The sequence below is a fragment of the Chiloscyllium punctatum genome, chromosome 23, assembly GCF_047496795.1.
Source record: "Chiloscyllium punctatum isolate Juve2018m chromosome 23, sChiPun1.3, whole genome shotgun sequence".
Taxonomy (NCBI): Eukaryota; Metazoa; Chordata; class Chondrichthyes; order Orectolobiformes; family Hemiscylliidae; genus Chiloscyllium; species Chiloscyllium punctatum.
In genome coordinates, this window is record NC_092761.1 from 77248533 (window position 1) to 77267169 (window position 18637).

The window sequence follows — 18637 nt, forward strand, 5'->3', positions numbered from 1 at the left end:
AATAAATTGCAATAAACATAAAATATTAACTTGTAAAATACACAAACAATAAAAATATGATTATTGACAGTTATTTTGTCAAGATTACTGCCCTCAAGAGGCTCAAAACTGACCTCAAAAGGTACCTGTTTCATTACTGGGAAATGACTGGTGTTACAGGAAAAGGCTATTATGGTATTTGTGAAAATGGCAAGTAATTGATCTTCTAAACCTATATTATTGGTTGCTATATAATTGATTTAAACCCAAACAGCCAACAGAACAAAAAGACAATAGTAAAAGTCCAAAGCCAGAAAAACTCAGCAGGGCTGGCAGCATCTGTGAAGAGAAATCATAGTTAACGTTTCAGGTCCGATGAGCCTCCCACAGAATAGTAAAAACCAATATGCAATGGAAGTCAGGAAGTTCTTCACAAAACATGCCATCCTAAGGAGTTCTGGGCAAGGTAGTGAAGGTGAAAACCCAAACATTATTTTTGATATACTTAAATGCTGAAAGGGTGGTGAGGAGGAGAAGCAGAATTCAATGCCTCCTTGAAAGAATTAAAATGGACTTGAGGCTTTACTCAGAATTATCTTCCTAACCAGTGAAATCATGACCAATCTAAAGCAAATCGACTTTTACTGCAAAGCTTCCATATTCCCTAATTATCGAAATCAAATTCGTTTCTAACGTCCAGCAACAGCACTTAATTTCAGCTATGCAGACCGACGTCCCCAACAGTACCCTTCCACCGAGACTCTCATTCGTTTGGCCGAACTGGTCCTTACCCTTAACAATTTCTCTTTTGAATCCTCCCACTTCCGCCAGACCAAAGGGGTAGCCATGGGCACACGTATGGCCCAGCTATGCCTGTCTCTTTGCTGGTTGCGTAGAACAGTCCATCTTCTGTAACTACACTGGCACCACTCCCCACCTCTTCTTCTGCGACATTGATGACTGCATTGGCGCCACCACTTGCTCCCGCGAGGAGGTTGAGCAATTTATCAACTTCACCAACACATTCCACCCTGACCTTAAATTTACCTGGACCATCTCTGACACCTCCCTCCCTTTCCTGGACCTCCCCATCTCCATTAATGACGACCAACTTGACACCGACATTTTTACAAACCCACCAACTCCCATAGCTACTTGGATTATACCTCTTCCCACCCTACCTCCTGCAAAAATGCCATCCCGTATTCCCAATTCGTCCACCTCCACCGTATCTGCTCCCAGGAGGACCAGTTCCACCACAGAACACAACAGATGGCCTCCTTCTTAAGAGACTGCAATTTCCCTTTCCACGTGGTTAAAGATGCCCTCCAACGCATCTTGCCCACATCCCACTCCTCCTCCCTCAGACCCCACCCCTCCAACCGTAACAAGGACAGAACGCCCCTGGTGCTCACCTTCCACCCTACCAATCTTTGCATAAACCAAATCATCCGCCGACATTTCCACCACCTCCAAACAGACCCCACCACCAGGGATATATTTCCCTCCCCACCCCTTTCCGCCTACCACAAAGACCGTTCCCTCCGTGGCTACCTAATCAGGTCCAGACCCCCCCCCCCCCCCCCCCCCCACAACCCACCCTCCCATCCTGACACCTTCCCCTGCCACCACAGGAATTGCAAAACCTGCGCCCACACCACCTCCCTCACTTCCATCCAAGGCCTTAAAGGAGCCTTCCACATCCATCAAAGTTTTACCTGCACATCCACCAATATCATTTATTGTATCCGTTGCTCCCGATGCGGTCCCCTCTACATTGGGGAGACAGGACGCTGCCTAGCAGAGCGCTTTAGGGAACATCTCCGGAATACCCGCACCAATCAACCACACCGCCCTGTGGCCCAACATTTCAAATCCCCCTCCCACTCTGCCAAGGACATGGAGGTCGTGGGCCTCCTTCACCGCCGCTCCCTCACCACCAGACGCCTAGAGGAAGAACGCGTCATCTTCCGCCTCGGAACACTTCAACCCCAGGGCATCAATGTGGACTTCAACAGTTTCCTCATTTCCCCTTCCCCCACCTCACCCCAATTCCAAACTTCCAGCTCAGCACTGTCCCCATGACTTGTCCAAATGGCCTATCTTCTTTTCCACCCATCCACTCCACCCTCCTCTCTGATCTATCACCTTCATCCTACCCCAATCCACCCATTGTACTCTTTGATACGTTCCCCCACCCTCCTCTCTGACCTATCACCTTCATCCCCTCCCCCACTCACCTATAGTACTCTATGCTACTTTCTCCCTACCCCCACCCTCCTCTCACTTATCTCTCCACCCTTCAGGCTCTCTGCCTGTATCCCTGATGAAGGGCTTTTGCCTGAATCATCGATTTTACTGCTCCTCAGATGCTGCCTGAACTGCTGTGCTTTTCCAGCCTCACTAATTCAGAATCTGGTTTCCAGCATCTGCAGTCATTGTTTTTACTGTAGTCAGTCTCAATTTGAGGTCTCCCTCAATATCTCCAGGAACATCATTTGAAAGCTAAGAGCAACATACAAGTTGAATCTTTAATTCAAATTCTGGATAGATGGAAAAGTCTCAATGCTGGCATTCTAGCTCATCAACTCAGAAATCTTTTCGAATTATGCTAACACGCAAATTGGAACTTCACTGTCAAACAAATCAGATTTGATTTGCACGCTCTGAATATTAGTAAGTGCTTGGTTATGCAGAACCTAAACATTGCTAAAAGGACACAAGAAGTTGAAGCTTTTCATCTTGCTCTCCTGAAAATTAGGTTGCAAGAAACAAACTTGATCAAAATTGCACCATTTTCTCCAACATCAGACGGGTTACTGTTTTTGGACCATCATTCGTAAGAATAGGTGGAAAAGATCGTTATGAAGCTATAGACGTGTACTATACCTTTAAGAGAATTGAAAACCTAGCAGAACTACCTGACACAGCACAAAGTGTTCTGAACAAGATAATAATGTAACATTTGGACATACAGCTTACAGTAGCTAGGTTGCTAGGAGACAAAAATAAATTTCAAATTTGGCCAATCAGTTTAAATTATGCCTCAAAAAAATCAAATTCCAATCAAGATTGAATTTAGTATTTTGATAATATTAAAACCAATGAAACAATCCGATCTTTTGGGAGATAAATATCAGACATTTTGAACAGTTAGCCAGACCGGCAAAGAAACTGCCAAAAGACCAACAAATTAAGGCTGCTAGCAAGAGCTCTCTGAGAGGTACCTGTCTGGAAGATACGCACAGAGGGGTAAAAAAACATCAAAACTGACCTGGAGAGAGAATCTACAGAGAAAAATATACAAAGGAAACTCAGCAAAGCTGACTGGTTTTGAAACATTATTATATTTTTCTGTGATTCATAATTGGGATTATTTTTTTAAATTGGACCAGTACTGTAGAGGGAAAGGTAAAAGATAGGTTTAAAAGAAAGGAGTTGTAAGTAGTTGTTAATTAATATACTCTGTTAGACTTAAACAAAAAATAAACTTGTCAATTTTTACTTTAAATATTTATCTCTGGGATAGTTCTTCGCCTCTCGAATTTTAACAGATTACAGCATGGGGTGAATCTTTTCTGTTTAAATTCTGTTGCTGGTTTAAATTAGCAGAGGGGTTTACCCAGTATTGTTATAAGATGTAAAACCAAAGTAACTGTATCAAAAACCATAAGAAGAATCCAAGTGTATCCAAGAATGTTACTATCTTAAAAATAAAGTCATGATGAGGAAATGGAGACCATGACATATTCAGGCAGGTGAAAAATGGGCAGACATTCAACAAATTGTATTACTGGTGGTCTACAGAAAGGTGGTGTCGTGGGTAGCACATGAGTTACCAGCAGGAATAAAGGAAACTCAAGCCAAAATACAAAAAGAATTATTGGCTTGGACTACACAAGGATTTGTTGACTTTTGTTGGATCGGTCATACATGTCAGATAATTTTAAAACCTCAGACAATGATTCAACCAATACTCTTAATACCCATTCCCACATTCAAGGAAACTTATACAAAAGTCTGAATTATGGTGTAGGTCCCCTACCTAAAACGAAAAGTGGGCTTCAGTATTTGTTGACAATAATACATTGTCTAATAGATTGCTAGAGACCACTGTATCACAGCTAAAAGGGCTATGTGAGAGTTATGCATTTTTATTTTACTAGATACAGACAACCCACAGAAATGCAATTGGATCAAGGGTCAAATTTTATATCAAAGTTAGTCAAGGGAGTTATGGAAAGCTTAGGAATAAAACTTTTCAAATCCACTGCATGCCATTTAAAGTATGTTAGGAATACACTGTATACTTACATCCAAATGTGCAGCTTTCTGATTCTGTTCATTATCCTTCGTATTTTTTTCCCAAATATCCACAGATTCTACCACAGGAATCACATCATCGTCATCATCTTCACTTGATATGTCACCATCTTCATCATCCTCTTCAACTGTAGAACTCTCAGAATCACTGCTTTGGTCCTTCCAACTTTACAGAGACATGTTTTTCCCAAATTAGACTTACAATAGTTCAAATTAAAGGTCCAACATTTACACAGTATACAAAAAGAAATTCTGAAATATTATTCAATATTTTTAGTTTAACTTGAAGGAAAACCAACATTTTAAATTTGCTTTACCTGGGGTCATCTGTCTCCCACTTCCCAATTGCTTGCTCTGAAAACAAACAAAAAAGTTTTAAAAAACACAGTTCTAAGTATTAAATTTTAAAATTTCAATCCCTAGAAACGGGGAACAACTGACATAAACAACTTACTGCTTAATATTCAATTTTAGGTCCAGCTATAGTGTTCCTGTATGTGAGCCAGGAGGCCTGGGTTCAAGTCTCACTTGCTCTGATGTGTGCAGTAACATCTCTGAACATGCTGACCAGACAATACCCATAACTGCAGTTTAAAATAACAGTCCCTCTATCAGTCAGAATTTTATGAAAGAGACTTTTTGGTGTCTATTCATTTCTTAAAAGAACTATTCATTTCAGGCCAACAGCATCTGGAACCAAGCATTTATGGAAGAACGACAACTGTACACCTGGGAGTTACATATTGCTGAGGTTAGATTCGAGTGGTGCTGGAAAAGCTCAGCAGATCATGCAGTATCCGAGGAGCATGAAAATTGACATTTCGGGCAAAAGACCTTCATCAGGAATGGAGGCAGGGAACATCCAGGGTGGAGAGATAAGGTAGTGGGGGGGGGGGGGGGAGAGGAGGCTGGGGAGAAGGCAGCAAAGAGTACAATAGGTGAATGATGGGTGGGAAGGGAGATTGGCAGGTAGGACAGGTCATGAGGACAGTGCTGAGCTGAAAGGTTGGAACTGGGGGAAGGTGGGGGATGGGGAAATGAGGAAACCATTTCCCCTCTCCCCCCCCACCTTACCCCATTCCAACCTTCCAGCTCAGCACTGTCCCCATGACCTGTCCTACCTGCCAATCTCCCTTCCCACCCATCATTCACCTATTGTACTCTTTGCTACATTCCCCACACCCTCCTCTCTGACCTATCACCTCCATTCCCACCCCCATTCACCTACTGTACTCTTTGCTACCATCTCCCCAGCGCCCACTCTCTCTCTTCTCCACACACCCCCCCCCCCCCCCCCCCCACCCCACCAACTTATCTTTCCACCCTGGAGGCTCCCTGCCTCCATTCCTGACAAAGGGCTTTTGCCCTGCTCCTCCGATGCTGCCGGACCTGCTGTGCTTTTCTAGCATCACTCTAATCTAAACTCTGGTATCCAGAATCTGCAGTCCTCACTTTTGCCCTTACATATTAGAGAGTTCATTTGATAGTAATAATGATGAATTTTTCTCGCTTCCTGATGATTGTATGTCATAATCTTTTATACCACAGCAAAACATGAGAACATTGCTGGTTTCTTATTGTTATTGGTGTCTATAGCAATTACAACAGCACTAAAATCAGCTTCAAGGCTCACACTTCTGCGTGAAAAATTTGAGATAATTTCATGCATTAATTTTTTCTACATTGCTCCTCTGCCTTTTGATCTTATCAAGGGAACAATGAACATGAAGTATTAAATTAGATTCCATTAATTCAATGTAATAGTACAAGTAATAAATGGTTTTAATACAAAGAAAATTGTAAATCCCTAAGATTTTTCACCAATTAAAAATATTTAATTACAAAATTACATGTCAGCTAAATGTCAAAATACTGACACTTTACATTCATTAACTGCTCTAACAAGATATTAGCAGTGGTTAGGGACAACGTGTTAAGATAGCAAATGTCCAGATGCTCACATTACTTTTAGATGAACCATTACCAATTCAATGAAATTGTTGAAACAAAATAGATTCATCAAGAACAAAGAGGTCTGTGCCAACCTTCTGATGAAAGTAATTGTTCAATTTGGATCAATTCTCGTTGTTCCATCAAGCCCTTCACATTCAACCCTTTCCGCTGACATATTTGAATTGCCAAAGAATTAGCCTTTAATGCACGAGCGTACCAGCGTTTTCCACATAGTGCTCCTGAAAATAGATAATGACCCTATGGTGGAGAGCAAATATAATAAAGTAGAATTTAAGTATGTAAGAGCACTTTTAAAATCTATTACTAAACAAAAGCATGAAAACCGGCTCTATGTAAACTACTAATATGTTCTGAGAGATTATTCAAGTCATATGTAGTTTACACAGGTACTAAACTTTATCCCAAACTATTACACAAACCAAGGAACAAAGGCAGATCACTCGACACTTTGAGATGCTCTGCCATTCAATAAAATCATGGCTGATGGCCCAATGTGCACATATTTCCAAACTACGGACTTTACAATGAGACAACATTGCCACACGAGGGAAGAAAAAAGTTTATGAACAACGTCAGGCCGATAAATAGTGGCCGCCCCAACAAAGGTACTAGTGATTCTTTTACTATTCACAAATAATGAACATATTGAATAAAATACTGTTCCAAAGTTCTCAAGTGTGTTTCGGATACTTTGGAAGTTTCGAAAAGGATTTTGAAGGGACAGTGGAGTTTGCAGAGGCACTGGCCATAATCTCTCAGTCTTCTCTGGACTTGGGGATGGTGCCAAAACACTGGAAAATTATAAACATTATAGTCTTGTTCAGGAAACATCATAAAAATATGCCAAGCAATCAAATATCATTCAGTTCAACCTTAGTCATGGAGAAGCTTTTGATACAGTCAGTTATTTGGGAAGAAATTAATAATCACATAGAAAACAAGGTGGGATGATTAGAAAGAGTTAGCATGCTGGAGTTTTTGAAGAAATAACAAAGGCTTAATGAAGGTAACATTGTTGATGTAATGTACATGGGCTGCCAGAAGGCATTCAATACAGTGCCACACAAAAGATTTTGAGTACACTTTATGTCATGCTATAAATGGGATAGTTGCAACAAGGTCACAAGTTGGCTGAGTGATGGTAAACAGAGAGAAGTGGTTAGTGGAGTTCAGCAGGTTTTGGTTTCAGGATCCATGCTTTTCCTGATATACATTAATGATCTGGACCTTGGTACTAAGGGAACAACATTAGGTTTCAGATGACAAAATCTGGAAGAATTGTAAAGGATATGGAGGAGTGCAAGGTGGTAGAAGGACGTCTGACAAGTGGGAGGCAATCAAGAGTGTGATGATGAGAATTTAAAGGCATTTTGTTCTTCTTCAAGTAAAGGGGAAGGCTGGTAAGATTAAGGAACAATGGATGAATAAAGATATTGAGGTTCAAGTCAAGAATAAAAGAGAATCTTACTTCAGGTATAGACAGCTTGGTTCAGTTGAATAAGCAATATAAAACGTGTAGGGGCATTAAGAGAGAAATCAGAAAGGGAAAGAGGGGATATGAGATTGCAATAGCAGACAAGGTTAAGGATAATCCAAACATTCTATAAATACATTAACAGCAAGAGGGTAACTACAGAAAGGAGGTCATCTTTGCGCTGAACTGCAAGAAATGGGAGAGATACTAAATGAATATTTCATGTCAGATTTTACTGTGGTGAAAGAAATGGAGTCTTGAAAATGCAGAAAAATAAACTTCAATGTTTTAAAAACAATTCACAGTACAGAAGAGGAAGTTTGGGAGGTCTGAGAGAATATAAAGGTGGATAAATCTCCTAGACTTGATCTAATGTACCCCAGAACATTATGGGAAATAAGAGAGAAAATTACAAAACCCCTTGGAGAAATATTTGCATCATCTATAAGTATGGGAGAGAATGCCTGATGACAGGGTGGCTAATGTTGTACCTTTGTTTAAGCAAGGTTGTAAGGAGAAACCAGGGAACTATCGACCTGTGAGTCTGACTTCAATTGTGGGTAAATTGTTGGAGGTGATTACAAAAGATAAGATTTATGGATATTTAGAGAGGCATAAATTTATTAAGGATAGTCAGCCAGGTTTAGAGAGAAAAACCGTGTCTCAAATTTGACTGAGATGAGTGAGTTCCCAAAAAGATTGATGGTGGCAGAGCAGTAGACATTGCTTATTTGGATTTCAGTAAAGCCTTTGACAGGATTCTGCATGGTAGACTAATTTTATAGTTAGGTCACATGGGATTCAGGGTGAGTTTGCCAATTGAATATATAATTGGCTTACTGGCAGGTGACAGAGAGTAATGGTAATTCTGACTGAAGACCTGCAACTGGCAGTGTTCCACAGGGCTCAGTTCTGGGTCCCCTTTTGTTTGTCATTTATATAAATGATTTGTAGGAGAACACAGAGGCATGGGTAGTAAGTTTACGGATGACAACCGCAGGAGATGAGGGATTTACGAAACAAGTATTTTGCATCAGTGTTTACTGTGGATAAGGACATGGATGACATAAAACATGGGGAAATAGGTGGTGGCATCTTTAAAAAAGTCCATACTACACAGTTGGAAGTGCTGGATGCCTTGATACGCATAAAAGTGGATAAATCCCCAGGACCTGATCAGGTGTACCCTAGAACTCTCTGGGAAGCGAGGGAAGTGACTGCTGGCCCCTTGCTGAGATATTTGTATCATCGATAGTCACAGATGAGATGACAGAAGACTGAAGGTTGGCTAACATGGTGCCACTACTTAAGAAAGGTGACAAGTAAAAGCCAAAGGATTAGAGACCAGTGAGCCTGACATCGATGGTGGACAAGTTGTTGGATGGAATCCTGAGGGAAAGGATGTCCATGTATTTGGAAAGGCAGGGACTGATTAGGGATAGTGAGCATCGCTTTGTGTGTGGGAAATCATGTCTTACAAACTTGATTGAGTTTTTTGAAGAAGTTATAAAGGGGATGAATGAGGGCAGAGCAGTGGACATTATTCATATGGACTTCAGTAAGGCATTCGATAAGATTCCTCATGGTAGACTGGTTAGCCATGTTAGATCTCATGGAATACAGGGAGAACTAGCCATTTGAATACACAACTGGCTGGAAGGTAGAAGACAGAGGATGGTGGTGGAGAGTTGCTTTTCAGACTGGACGCCTGTGACCAGTGGTGTTCCACAAGTATCAGTGCTGGGACCACTGCTTTTTGTCATTTACATAAATGATTTGCATGTGAACAAAGGAGGTATATAGTTAGTAAGTTTGCAGATGACACCAATATTGGAGGTGTAGTGGACAGCAAAGGAGATTACCTCAGAGTACAATAGGATCTTGATCAGATGTGTCAATGGGCTGAGGAGTGGCAGATGGAGTTTGATCTTGATAAATGTGAGGTGCTGCATCTTAGAAAAGCAAATCAGAGCAGCACTTATACATTTAATGGTAAGGTCCTGGGGAATGTCACTAAAGGTGACATTGGAGTGCAGGTTTATAGTTCCTTGAAAGTGGAGTCGCAAGTAGATAGGAGTGGAGTCGCAAGTAGTGAAGGCAGCATTTGGCATGCTTTCCTTTATTGGTTAGAGTATGAGTACAGGAGTTGGGAGGTCATGTTGCGGCTGTAAGGGACATTGGTTAGACCACGTTCAGAATGTTGCATGCAATTCTGGTTTCCTCCCATCGGAAGGGTGTTATGAAAACTGAAAGGGTTCAGAAACGATTTACAAGGATGTTGCCAGGGTTGGCGGATTTGAGATATAGGGAGAGGTTGAATAGGCTGAGGCTGTTTTACCTGGAGTTGAGGGGGTAACCTTATTGAGGTTTATAAAATCATGAGGGGCACAGATAGGATAAATAGACAAGGTATTTTTTCCGGAGGTGAGAGAGCCCAGAACTAGAGGGCATAGGTTAAGGGTGAAAGGAGAAAGATTTAACAGGGACCTAAGGGGCAGTTTTCACGCAGAGGGTGATGCATGTATGGAATGAGCTGCCAGAGGAAGTGGTGGAGGCTAGTATAAAAACAACATTTAAAAGGCATCTGGATGGGTATATTAATAGGAAGGGTTGAGAAAGATATGGGCTACGTGCTGAAAATGGAACTACATTAAGTTAGGATATCTGGACGCATGCTTTCATGCTGTACATCTCTATGACTCTATAAAATTGGTGGCACTGTAGATAGTGATGAAAGTTCTGTAATATTCCAAAGGGATCTTGATCAAATGGATCAATGGGTGGAAAAATGACAGATGGAGTTCAATCTGGATAAATGCGACATATTGCATTTTGGTACAACAAAATATACAATTAATGGCAGGGCCTTGATTAGTGTTATAAAACAGAAACCTAGGGATGCAGGTACATAATTCTTTTAAATTTGCTTCATATAGAGACAGGGTGGTTAAAAAGACATTTGGCAAGCGTCTGTCCCTTGAGTGCAGGAGTTGGGAAGTCATGTTGAGGTTGTATCGGACATTGGCGAGGCCTCTTCTGGAATATTGTGTCGAGTTCCAGTTGCTCAGTTAGAGGAAGAATATTATCAAGCTGGATAGGGTTCAGAAGAGATTTACCAGGATGTTGCCAGGTATGGAAGGTTTGAGGAAAAAAAAAGACTGGATAGGCTGGGACGTTTTACACTGGAGCATAGCAGGTTGAGAGATAATCTTGAAGGAGTTTATAAAATAATGAGAGATATTAATAGAATTAATGGTAATTGTCTTTTCCCTACGATGGGGGATTTCAAGACCAAGGAGTACATTTTTAAGTGCTTGGGAGCCTCCTGTGAAGCGTTCCTGTGATGTTTCCTCCAGCACTTATAGTGATTTGTATCTGCCACTTCCGGTTGTCAGTTCCAGCTGTCCACTGCAGTGGCCGGTATATTGGGTCCAGGTCGATGTGCTTATTGATTGAATCTGTGGATGAGTGCCATGCCTCTAGGAATTCCCTGGCTGTTCTCTGTTTGGCTTGTCCTATAATAGTAGTGTTTATATGAACAAATCAACGGCACACCCATGGGCTCACCCATCTCTGGACTCATAGCAGAAGTGGTAATGCAAAGGTTAGAACAAACAGTCTTACCGCAAATTCAACCCAAACTCTGGGTCAGGTATGTAGATGATACCTTTGTAATAATTAAAAACACAGAAATAGAGAACACACACCGGATCATCAACGCCACACTCACAGGAATCCGATTCACTAGAGAGGAAGAAAAGGACAACCAACTCCCATTCCTAGACATGATGGTACAGAGAACACCGAATGGAGAATTCACCACAAAGGTAAACAGGAAAGCCACACACACAGACCAAGTCCTAAGCTACGAAAGCAACCACCCCAACACACACAAAAGAAGTGGCATCAAGACACTGTTCAAAAGGGCCACAACACACTGCACTACACCAGAACTGCAAAAGGAGGAAGAAGAACACCTATACAATGTATTCGCCAAAAACGGATACCCGTGCAATTTCATCAACAGATGCCTAAGGGAAAGACAACAGAACGAGGACATGCCACAACCCAAAGGACTAGCCACACTACCATACATCAAAAACATTTCTGAACTGACAGCCAGACTACTGCGACCACTAGGACTCATAACAGCACACAAAACAACAGCCACTCCCAGACAACAACTCACCAGGACGAAGGACCCGATACCCAGCATGAGCAAAACCAATGTAGTGTACAAACTCCCATGCAATGTAGTGTACAAACTTCCATACAAAACACTACATAGGACAAACAGGAAGACAGCTAACGATCCGCATCCAAGAATACCAACTAGCCACAAAACGACATGACCAGCTATCCTTAGTTGCCACACACTCAGATGACAAGCAACATGAGTTCGACTGGAACAACACTACTATTATAGGACAAGCCAAACAGAGAACAGCAAAGGAATTCCTAGAGGCATGGCACTCATCCCAGATTCAATCAATAAGCACATCGACCTGGACCCAATATACCGGTCACTGCCGCGGACAGCTGGAACTGACAACCAGAAGCGGCAGATACAAATCACTATAAATGCTGGAGGAAACATCACAGAAACGCTTCACAGGAGGCTCCCAAGCACTGAGGATGTCACCTAGACAGGGGAAAAAACATCTGCAACACAAATTCCCAGCTTGGCGAACAGAACCACAACAACGAGCACCCGAGCTACAATTCTTCTCCCAAACTTTGAGTACATTTTTAAGGTGAGAGGATAGAGATTTGAAAAAGACACAAGGTTTTTTTTTAAACACAAAGGGAGGTTCACGTGTGGAATGAACCTCCTAAGGAAATTGTGGATGCACATACAATTACATTTAAAAGACATTTGGATAAATACATGAGGAGGAAGAGTTTGGAGGGATATGTGCCAGGAGCAGGCAGGTGGGACTAGTTTGGTTTGGGATTATATTTGGCATGGATTGGTTTGATCGTGGGGTCTGTTTCCATGCTGTGTGATTCTATGACTCTAAAGGGGATACAGAAGCACTGAACATAGCAGGACAGTTCTGGTGGTGCAAAGGTAGTGTCTCTTCTTTTGGGCTAGAAAGCTTGGATTTGCTTTCCATCTAATCATTGGTGTATATAACATGTCTGAGTGGTCTGATTAAAAATATCTACAATATCCTCAGCTTTACCAATAATAGCACTGAAGGTAAGAACAAGGAAATGATGCTGAACTTGTTTCAGACACTTGTTAAACTTCACTGTGTACAGTTCTGGGGGCACATTACAAGAGAGTGCAAATGCAATTGACAAGACTGTTCCAGGGATGAAAAGTTTTAATTAATGGGGATAGACTGCAGAAATTAAGACTGTACTCTGTGAAGAAACTCAGATGAGATCTGACAGAGGTTTACAGTGTCACAGGCAAGCCTGATAAAGTTGTTAGGGAGAAACTGTTCCTGCTTGCAAAAGGATCAAGATCCAGCAGGCACAGATTTAAAGTGAGTTGCAGAAGGTATAAATGTGAGTGTAAGAAAAAACATTTTCACATGAGTAATTAGATAATGGAATGTACTATCTGGAAGTATGGTGGATTTAGGCTCAACTGGCATTCAAGAGGTTACTGGATGATAAGATGAACAAAAAATAAAGTGAAAGGGTATGGGAGAAGTATAGAAAATTGGCAGAAGAAAATGATGCTCATCTGACTGCGATGATACTTGTAACTGTGGACGCAATGAGCTGAATGATCTCTTTCTGATTTTCTTCTTTGCATGCTTGGGGAGTGTGTGCACTAACACATATTAATGAGAAGTAGAACACTTGTACAATTTAAAGTTTTTGATACTTTCATATGAGTGAGTGAGTTCCTGAAGAAGGGCTAATGCCCGAAACGTCGATTCTCCTGTTCCTTTGATGCTGCCTGACCTGCTGTGCTTTTCCAGCAACACATTTTTAAGCTATGAGTGAGTGAGTGAGTGTAAACATGTCGGAGAATTTTTCAATTACAAATAGAGGCCACACACTGATCTTGTGAAATTGATGAACACTGATTTATTTCTCATAATATCGTGGGAAGAATTGACTGGACTGATGCAAAACAGACACTTTGCACTGTTAAGTCAAGGATTCTCCTTTCCGAGCAGTAGGTACAGTCAGTTTTATAGGGTTACAGCAGTGTAATGTTAATTACAAGACAATGCAGTTTCAATTACACTTAATAGAAAACAGCAGTATCCATCAGTTAACACCTATAACAGGAGGTTTAGCTAATCTGCAGAAACGGATGCTAATGGATAGCATCCTGGCTTCAATAGGTCCCTAGGGTAGTATTAATTCTTGTCAGGTTTCTGGGTGCTATCTAGTCTGCGTGGGCTTTGTAGGGATTGAGTACCTGGGGAGACAGGGAATGTCCTCGGGGCTTCAGGAGCAGTGATACTATTGTAAGGTAGGAAAACCAGTTAGCAGATCATCTTGGCAGTGTATTCTTTCAGTTGGGAAACTGTTTAGGTAATGTCTCTTTTCACTGTTAGTTCCTGAGTGGAGTCTGGTCAAGTTGAGGTGCTCGTGGCATTACAGGTAGACTGTCTTTGACTAAAAATAGACATGCTTTCTGTGAGCAAGTAGTGGGCAGTCAAAGTGGTTTGCTTTTCTCCCACATAACAATAAACTAATTTGTACAGTGCTTAACTGAAACATCACTTCAAAAGCTTCAGTGAGGATGTCATCAAGCAATAATGGAAAGAATCCTAACATTTTTCACTAAGAGTCACCAAAGGAGGCAAAAACAGTCTTCGCAACCCAATCACATAAAACATAGGATGCAACTTCTCAGCAGTTATCATAAGGGGTTCAGATGCACTGAAGTTTTTCTTGCTTATGGTGTATCAATTGAAACTCCCAAGAAAATCTAATTATTAACTGAATGTCTATTTTAAACATACCTCTATGGAATGAGGGCTTAGAACAATGCACCTTTTGGCATCACTCCATGCTTTTCTGTCCAAAATATAAAGTGGCACAATATGAACAAAATGTTATGCATAAATACAACAGTTTAATAAAGATTGGACTTGTTATGATGAATGCATTCAAACAAACTCAGTTTTTGTCATGGCCACTTATCAAAACTGAAGCAAAAATTCTACTTTAAGGACAAAACATTTACATTATTTCCCCAGTGGGAAGTTGTACGAAGAAATGGCAAAGGCCCAGTCCAGTCATTTTCCAAAATCCATAGATTTTGGCAACATTTTATCTTTTAAATCTTAAGAAGTATACAGGAAAAATACATGGCCTTTCACCAATGAACGTGGTGTTTGACATAATTCTGCATTTCAATAGCATACTTATGGTCATGGCAAGTTAGGATTTAATTGAGCAATGAGCAATGAGCAATAAGATGGAACATTACACATGGCAACCTATACATTAATTGTACAAACATATGATCAAGGAGCAGGAATAGGATATTCAGCTTTCAGTCTGTTATGCCATTCAATATCATGGACGATCTGATTATAAGCTCACAACCAATTTTAGCCCAAGCCTGATGACCTTTCACCTGCTTGCTTAACAAGAATATACCTACCTCTGTCTTAAAAATATTCAAGAACACTGCCTCTACTATCTTCTCAGGAAGAGTTCCAAATGTTCACAATCTTTAAAAAAGCTTTTTTCTCACCTCAGTTTTAAATGGGCATTCGTAATTTTTAAGCAAAGGCATCTATATCCAGATTTGCCCATAAGAGGAAGCACAATCTCCATATTAGATTAGATTCGATTAGATTACTTACAGTGTGGAAACAGGCCCTAACAAGTCCACACCGCCCCGCCGAAGCGTAACCCACCCATACCCCTACATCTATATCTACCCCTTACCTAACACTACGGGCAATTTAGCATGGCCAATTCACCTGACCTGCACATCTTTGGACTGTGGGAGGAAACCGGAGCACCCAGAGGAAACCCACGCAGACACGGGGAGAACGTGCAAACTCCACAGTCAGTCGCCTGAGACGGGAATTGAACCCGGGTCTCCGGTGCTGTGAGGCAGCAGTGCTAACCACTGTGCCACATCCTGTCATAACCCATCAGGGTCTTGCACATTTCAATAAAGCCTCCTTTTATTGTTCGAGACACCAGCGGGTGCCAGCCTAATCTATCCAACCTTTCCTCATAAGAAATCCTACTCATTCCAGATATTAATCAAATAAACCTTTCCAGATCTGCTTCCACGCACTTACATTCTTCCTTATGTCCAAACGTCCACTACTGTATACAATCATCCATTTGTAGTCTCAGCAGTGCTGTGTATAACTGAAACACGACTTGGCTCCTTTTGCATTCAACTCACCTCTCGATGAACAATATCAATATCACTTCTTGTTGTACCTGCATAATAACCTTTTGCAATTCACATACTAAGACCCTTCTGCAAATCAAGACCTCTTCAATCTCACTGAATCCCTACAGTGTGGAAAAAGGCCATTTGGCACTACAAGTCCACACAAACCCTTCGAAGAGTAACCCATTCAGACCCATTCTCCTACCCTATAACTCTACATTTACCCCTGACTAATGCACCTAACACCATGGGCAATTTAGCATGGCCAATTCATCTAACCTGTAATTCTTTGGATTTTGGGAGGCAACCGGAACACGTGGAGGAAACCCACGCAGACACAGGAGAATGTGCAAACTCCACACAGATAGTCGCCCGAGGCTGGAATCGAACCCCGGTTCCTGACACTGTGAGGCAGCAATGCTAACCACTGAGTCACTGTGCCCTATTTTTATTCTTCTGGCCAAAATGGATCATTTCAGATTTTTCCACATGGCATCCAGTGGCTAGGGCTTTGCCCACTCACAACCTGTCGATATCCCTCTACAAAATCCTTACGGCCGTTTCACAACTTACTTTTCTACTTGCGTGTCATTAGCAAATTTGACAACGATACCTTCTTTCTCTTTTTCAACTGTAATACCTGTGGTCCTAAATTCAATTATTTCCTTATAACATACCCATTGTAGTAAGATGCCACAGCTATAATTGAATATTTAATTACAGGCAAAAAAGAAGCCTTCATGCATAAGTGCTTAGATTGACATGGTTAGCACAGTGATAATGTAATATATTCACAACTTTTTCCACAAAACAAAATTAGGGACTGCACTTGAGTCATTCCATAAAATGAATCAGAATAGGTCGACTTGCTAGAGGATGAAGATGGAGAAGAGTGGAAACATCAGCAGTTCCTCTGATGGGTATGCCAAGCATTCAAAACAGATGTTACAATATTGATTATTTATTGGTTCAATAAAAGAGGGCTTTTAATTTCCATGTTAGTAAATTCAATGAAAGTATGGTGAAAATTGTTTGAATCTTAACTTCTTGTTCAAATTCATGTCTACTGGATGACAGAGTCACTGAAAGCTGATTTACAACATTTGTGTAACATCAACCATACACCAAAATAAGAACAATCAGAAGTTTCTGTTGTTCAAGAAGACTGGTTCTAAACTGGCTTTAAACCTAATTAGAAAGAACAAGAACACTAGATAGCAAGTTTACTGCAGAGACATCTTGGCTGGTGCTGCTTGATAATTACATCTTATGCAGATCAGGGAAAAGTTCCTCAAATACTTCAGACCATACTTTCTAAAACATAATATCTCATCAGATTATATCAAAATCTAAGCTTTTCCAAGTGTAATGGATTATCTTGAATTTAATAATATTTAGTGAACAAGTGCAAACTTACTTGTATTGACACAACTGGAAATAGCAATAAGATCTCTTCTCATACAGCAAATGATTAAATGCACTAAAACAAAATTAACACAAATAAGTTCTCCATACAGAATGCAACAAAAATCACATTGATCACAAATGCATAATTTGCGATAACACAAACAAATAAAACATTTGAGTGGACTGCGGGTTGTAAGTAAAAACCATAATTTTAAGCATCTACTTTGTGTTTTATTGGACAATCGAGGCATCTTATGAAGTTACCTTTGAAAGTTGAGTCACAAAATACAAAAATAAGGAGGAAAAAGCATATCAGAGAGGAAGAGTTCCAGGAGTATCTAGATTTTCATCAGCTTCATTAGTCCAAGAAAAAGATATTCAAAAATTGCTAATGCTCTATGAACGAACATTATATAGCTGAAAAAGCAACATGGGGTAACCTGCCACAGACTCAAGTCCTCCACTGAAATCACAAACTCATCACTTGAAAGGAAAAAGCAAAACATCAGATACTTTTATGACCTTAGACCTTCTCATCTTCAGAGTAGCAATCGTTGCTGTACAGAAGGCAACAACTGTAGGATCCCCAGATAGATAACATGAAATTAATCTGTGCACCGAGTCAGGGTACTAAAAGGCTTACAGTACTAGAATAAGCCATTAGTTTCATTTACAAGAATGTACAAACTCACTTTGTATGTGAAACCTTAATATTGAAACTTACCATACTCGTATTGCCTCATTCAAAGACTTCACTGCTGCTTCATAATGTTGCTTCTTCATATCTGATTCCCAATGCTCCTGAAATATTTTTGCTCGCTGATCATAAAGAGAGTGAAATACATTAAAAATACTAATCCTTGTTTTCTAACACACTGGCAAGGCACAAAAAATGAATTCTAAATGTCCTTGCTTGCTTGGCAACATTTTCTTATACATTAAAGAATGCTGGATTTGAAAGAAAAAAATTTAAAAATTGAAGTGCAACAGACGAAACAAACAACTGAGGAGGCTTAACTATACATCAAATTCGTACCATCAAGATTGAAACAGTACAGGACATTAACCAAGGAATCCAAGGCTGAATAATTATTTTATTATACAGCAAAACCTTTCATTTCAATGCTTCAGTATACATT

The 18637-nt window shown here is 40.6% G+C and overlaps 1 protein-coding gene across 3 annotated transcripts in view; it reads right to left on the reverse strand.

Annotated features, from left to right (window-relative positions):
• The window catches only part of LOC140494154 (uncharacterized), a 114033-nt gene that overhangs the window by 70342 nt on the left and 25054 nt on the right, over positions 1–18637 (reverse strand). For all 3 annotated transcript variants that reach the window (XM_072593222.1, XM_072593221.1, XM_072593223.1), the window contains 6 exons: positions 18223–18317; positions 17509–17571; positions 14689–14743; positions 6348–6513; positions 4620–4656; positions 4294–4468 (listed from right to left, as the gene is read on the reverse strand). In XM_072593222.1, coding sequence (XP_072449323.1) covers positions 4294–4468; positions 4620–4656; positions 6348–6513; positions 14689–14743; positions 17509–17571; positions 18223–18317 — 591 coding nt within the window. The remainder of the gene's footprint in view (positions 1–4293; positions 4469–4619; positions 4657–6347; positions 6514–14688; positions 14744–17508; positions 17572–18222; positions 18318–18637) is intronic.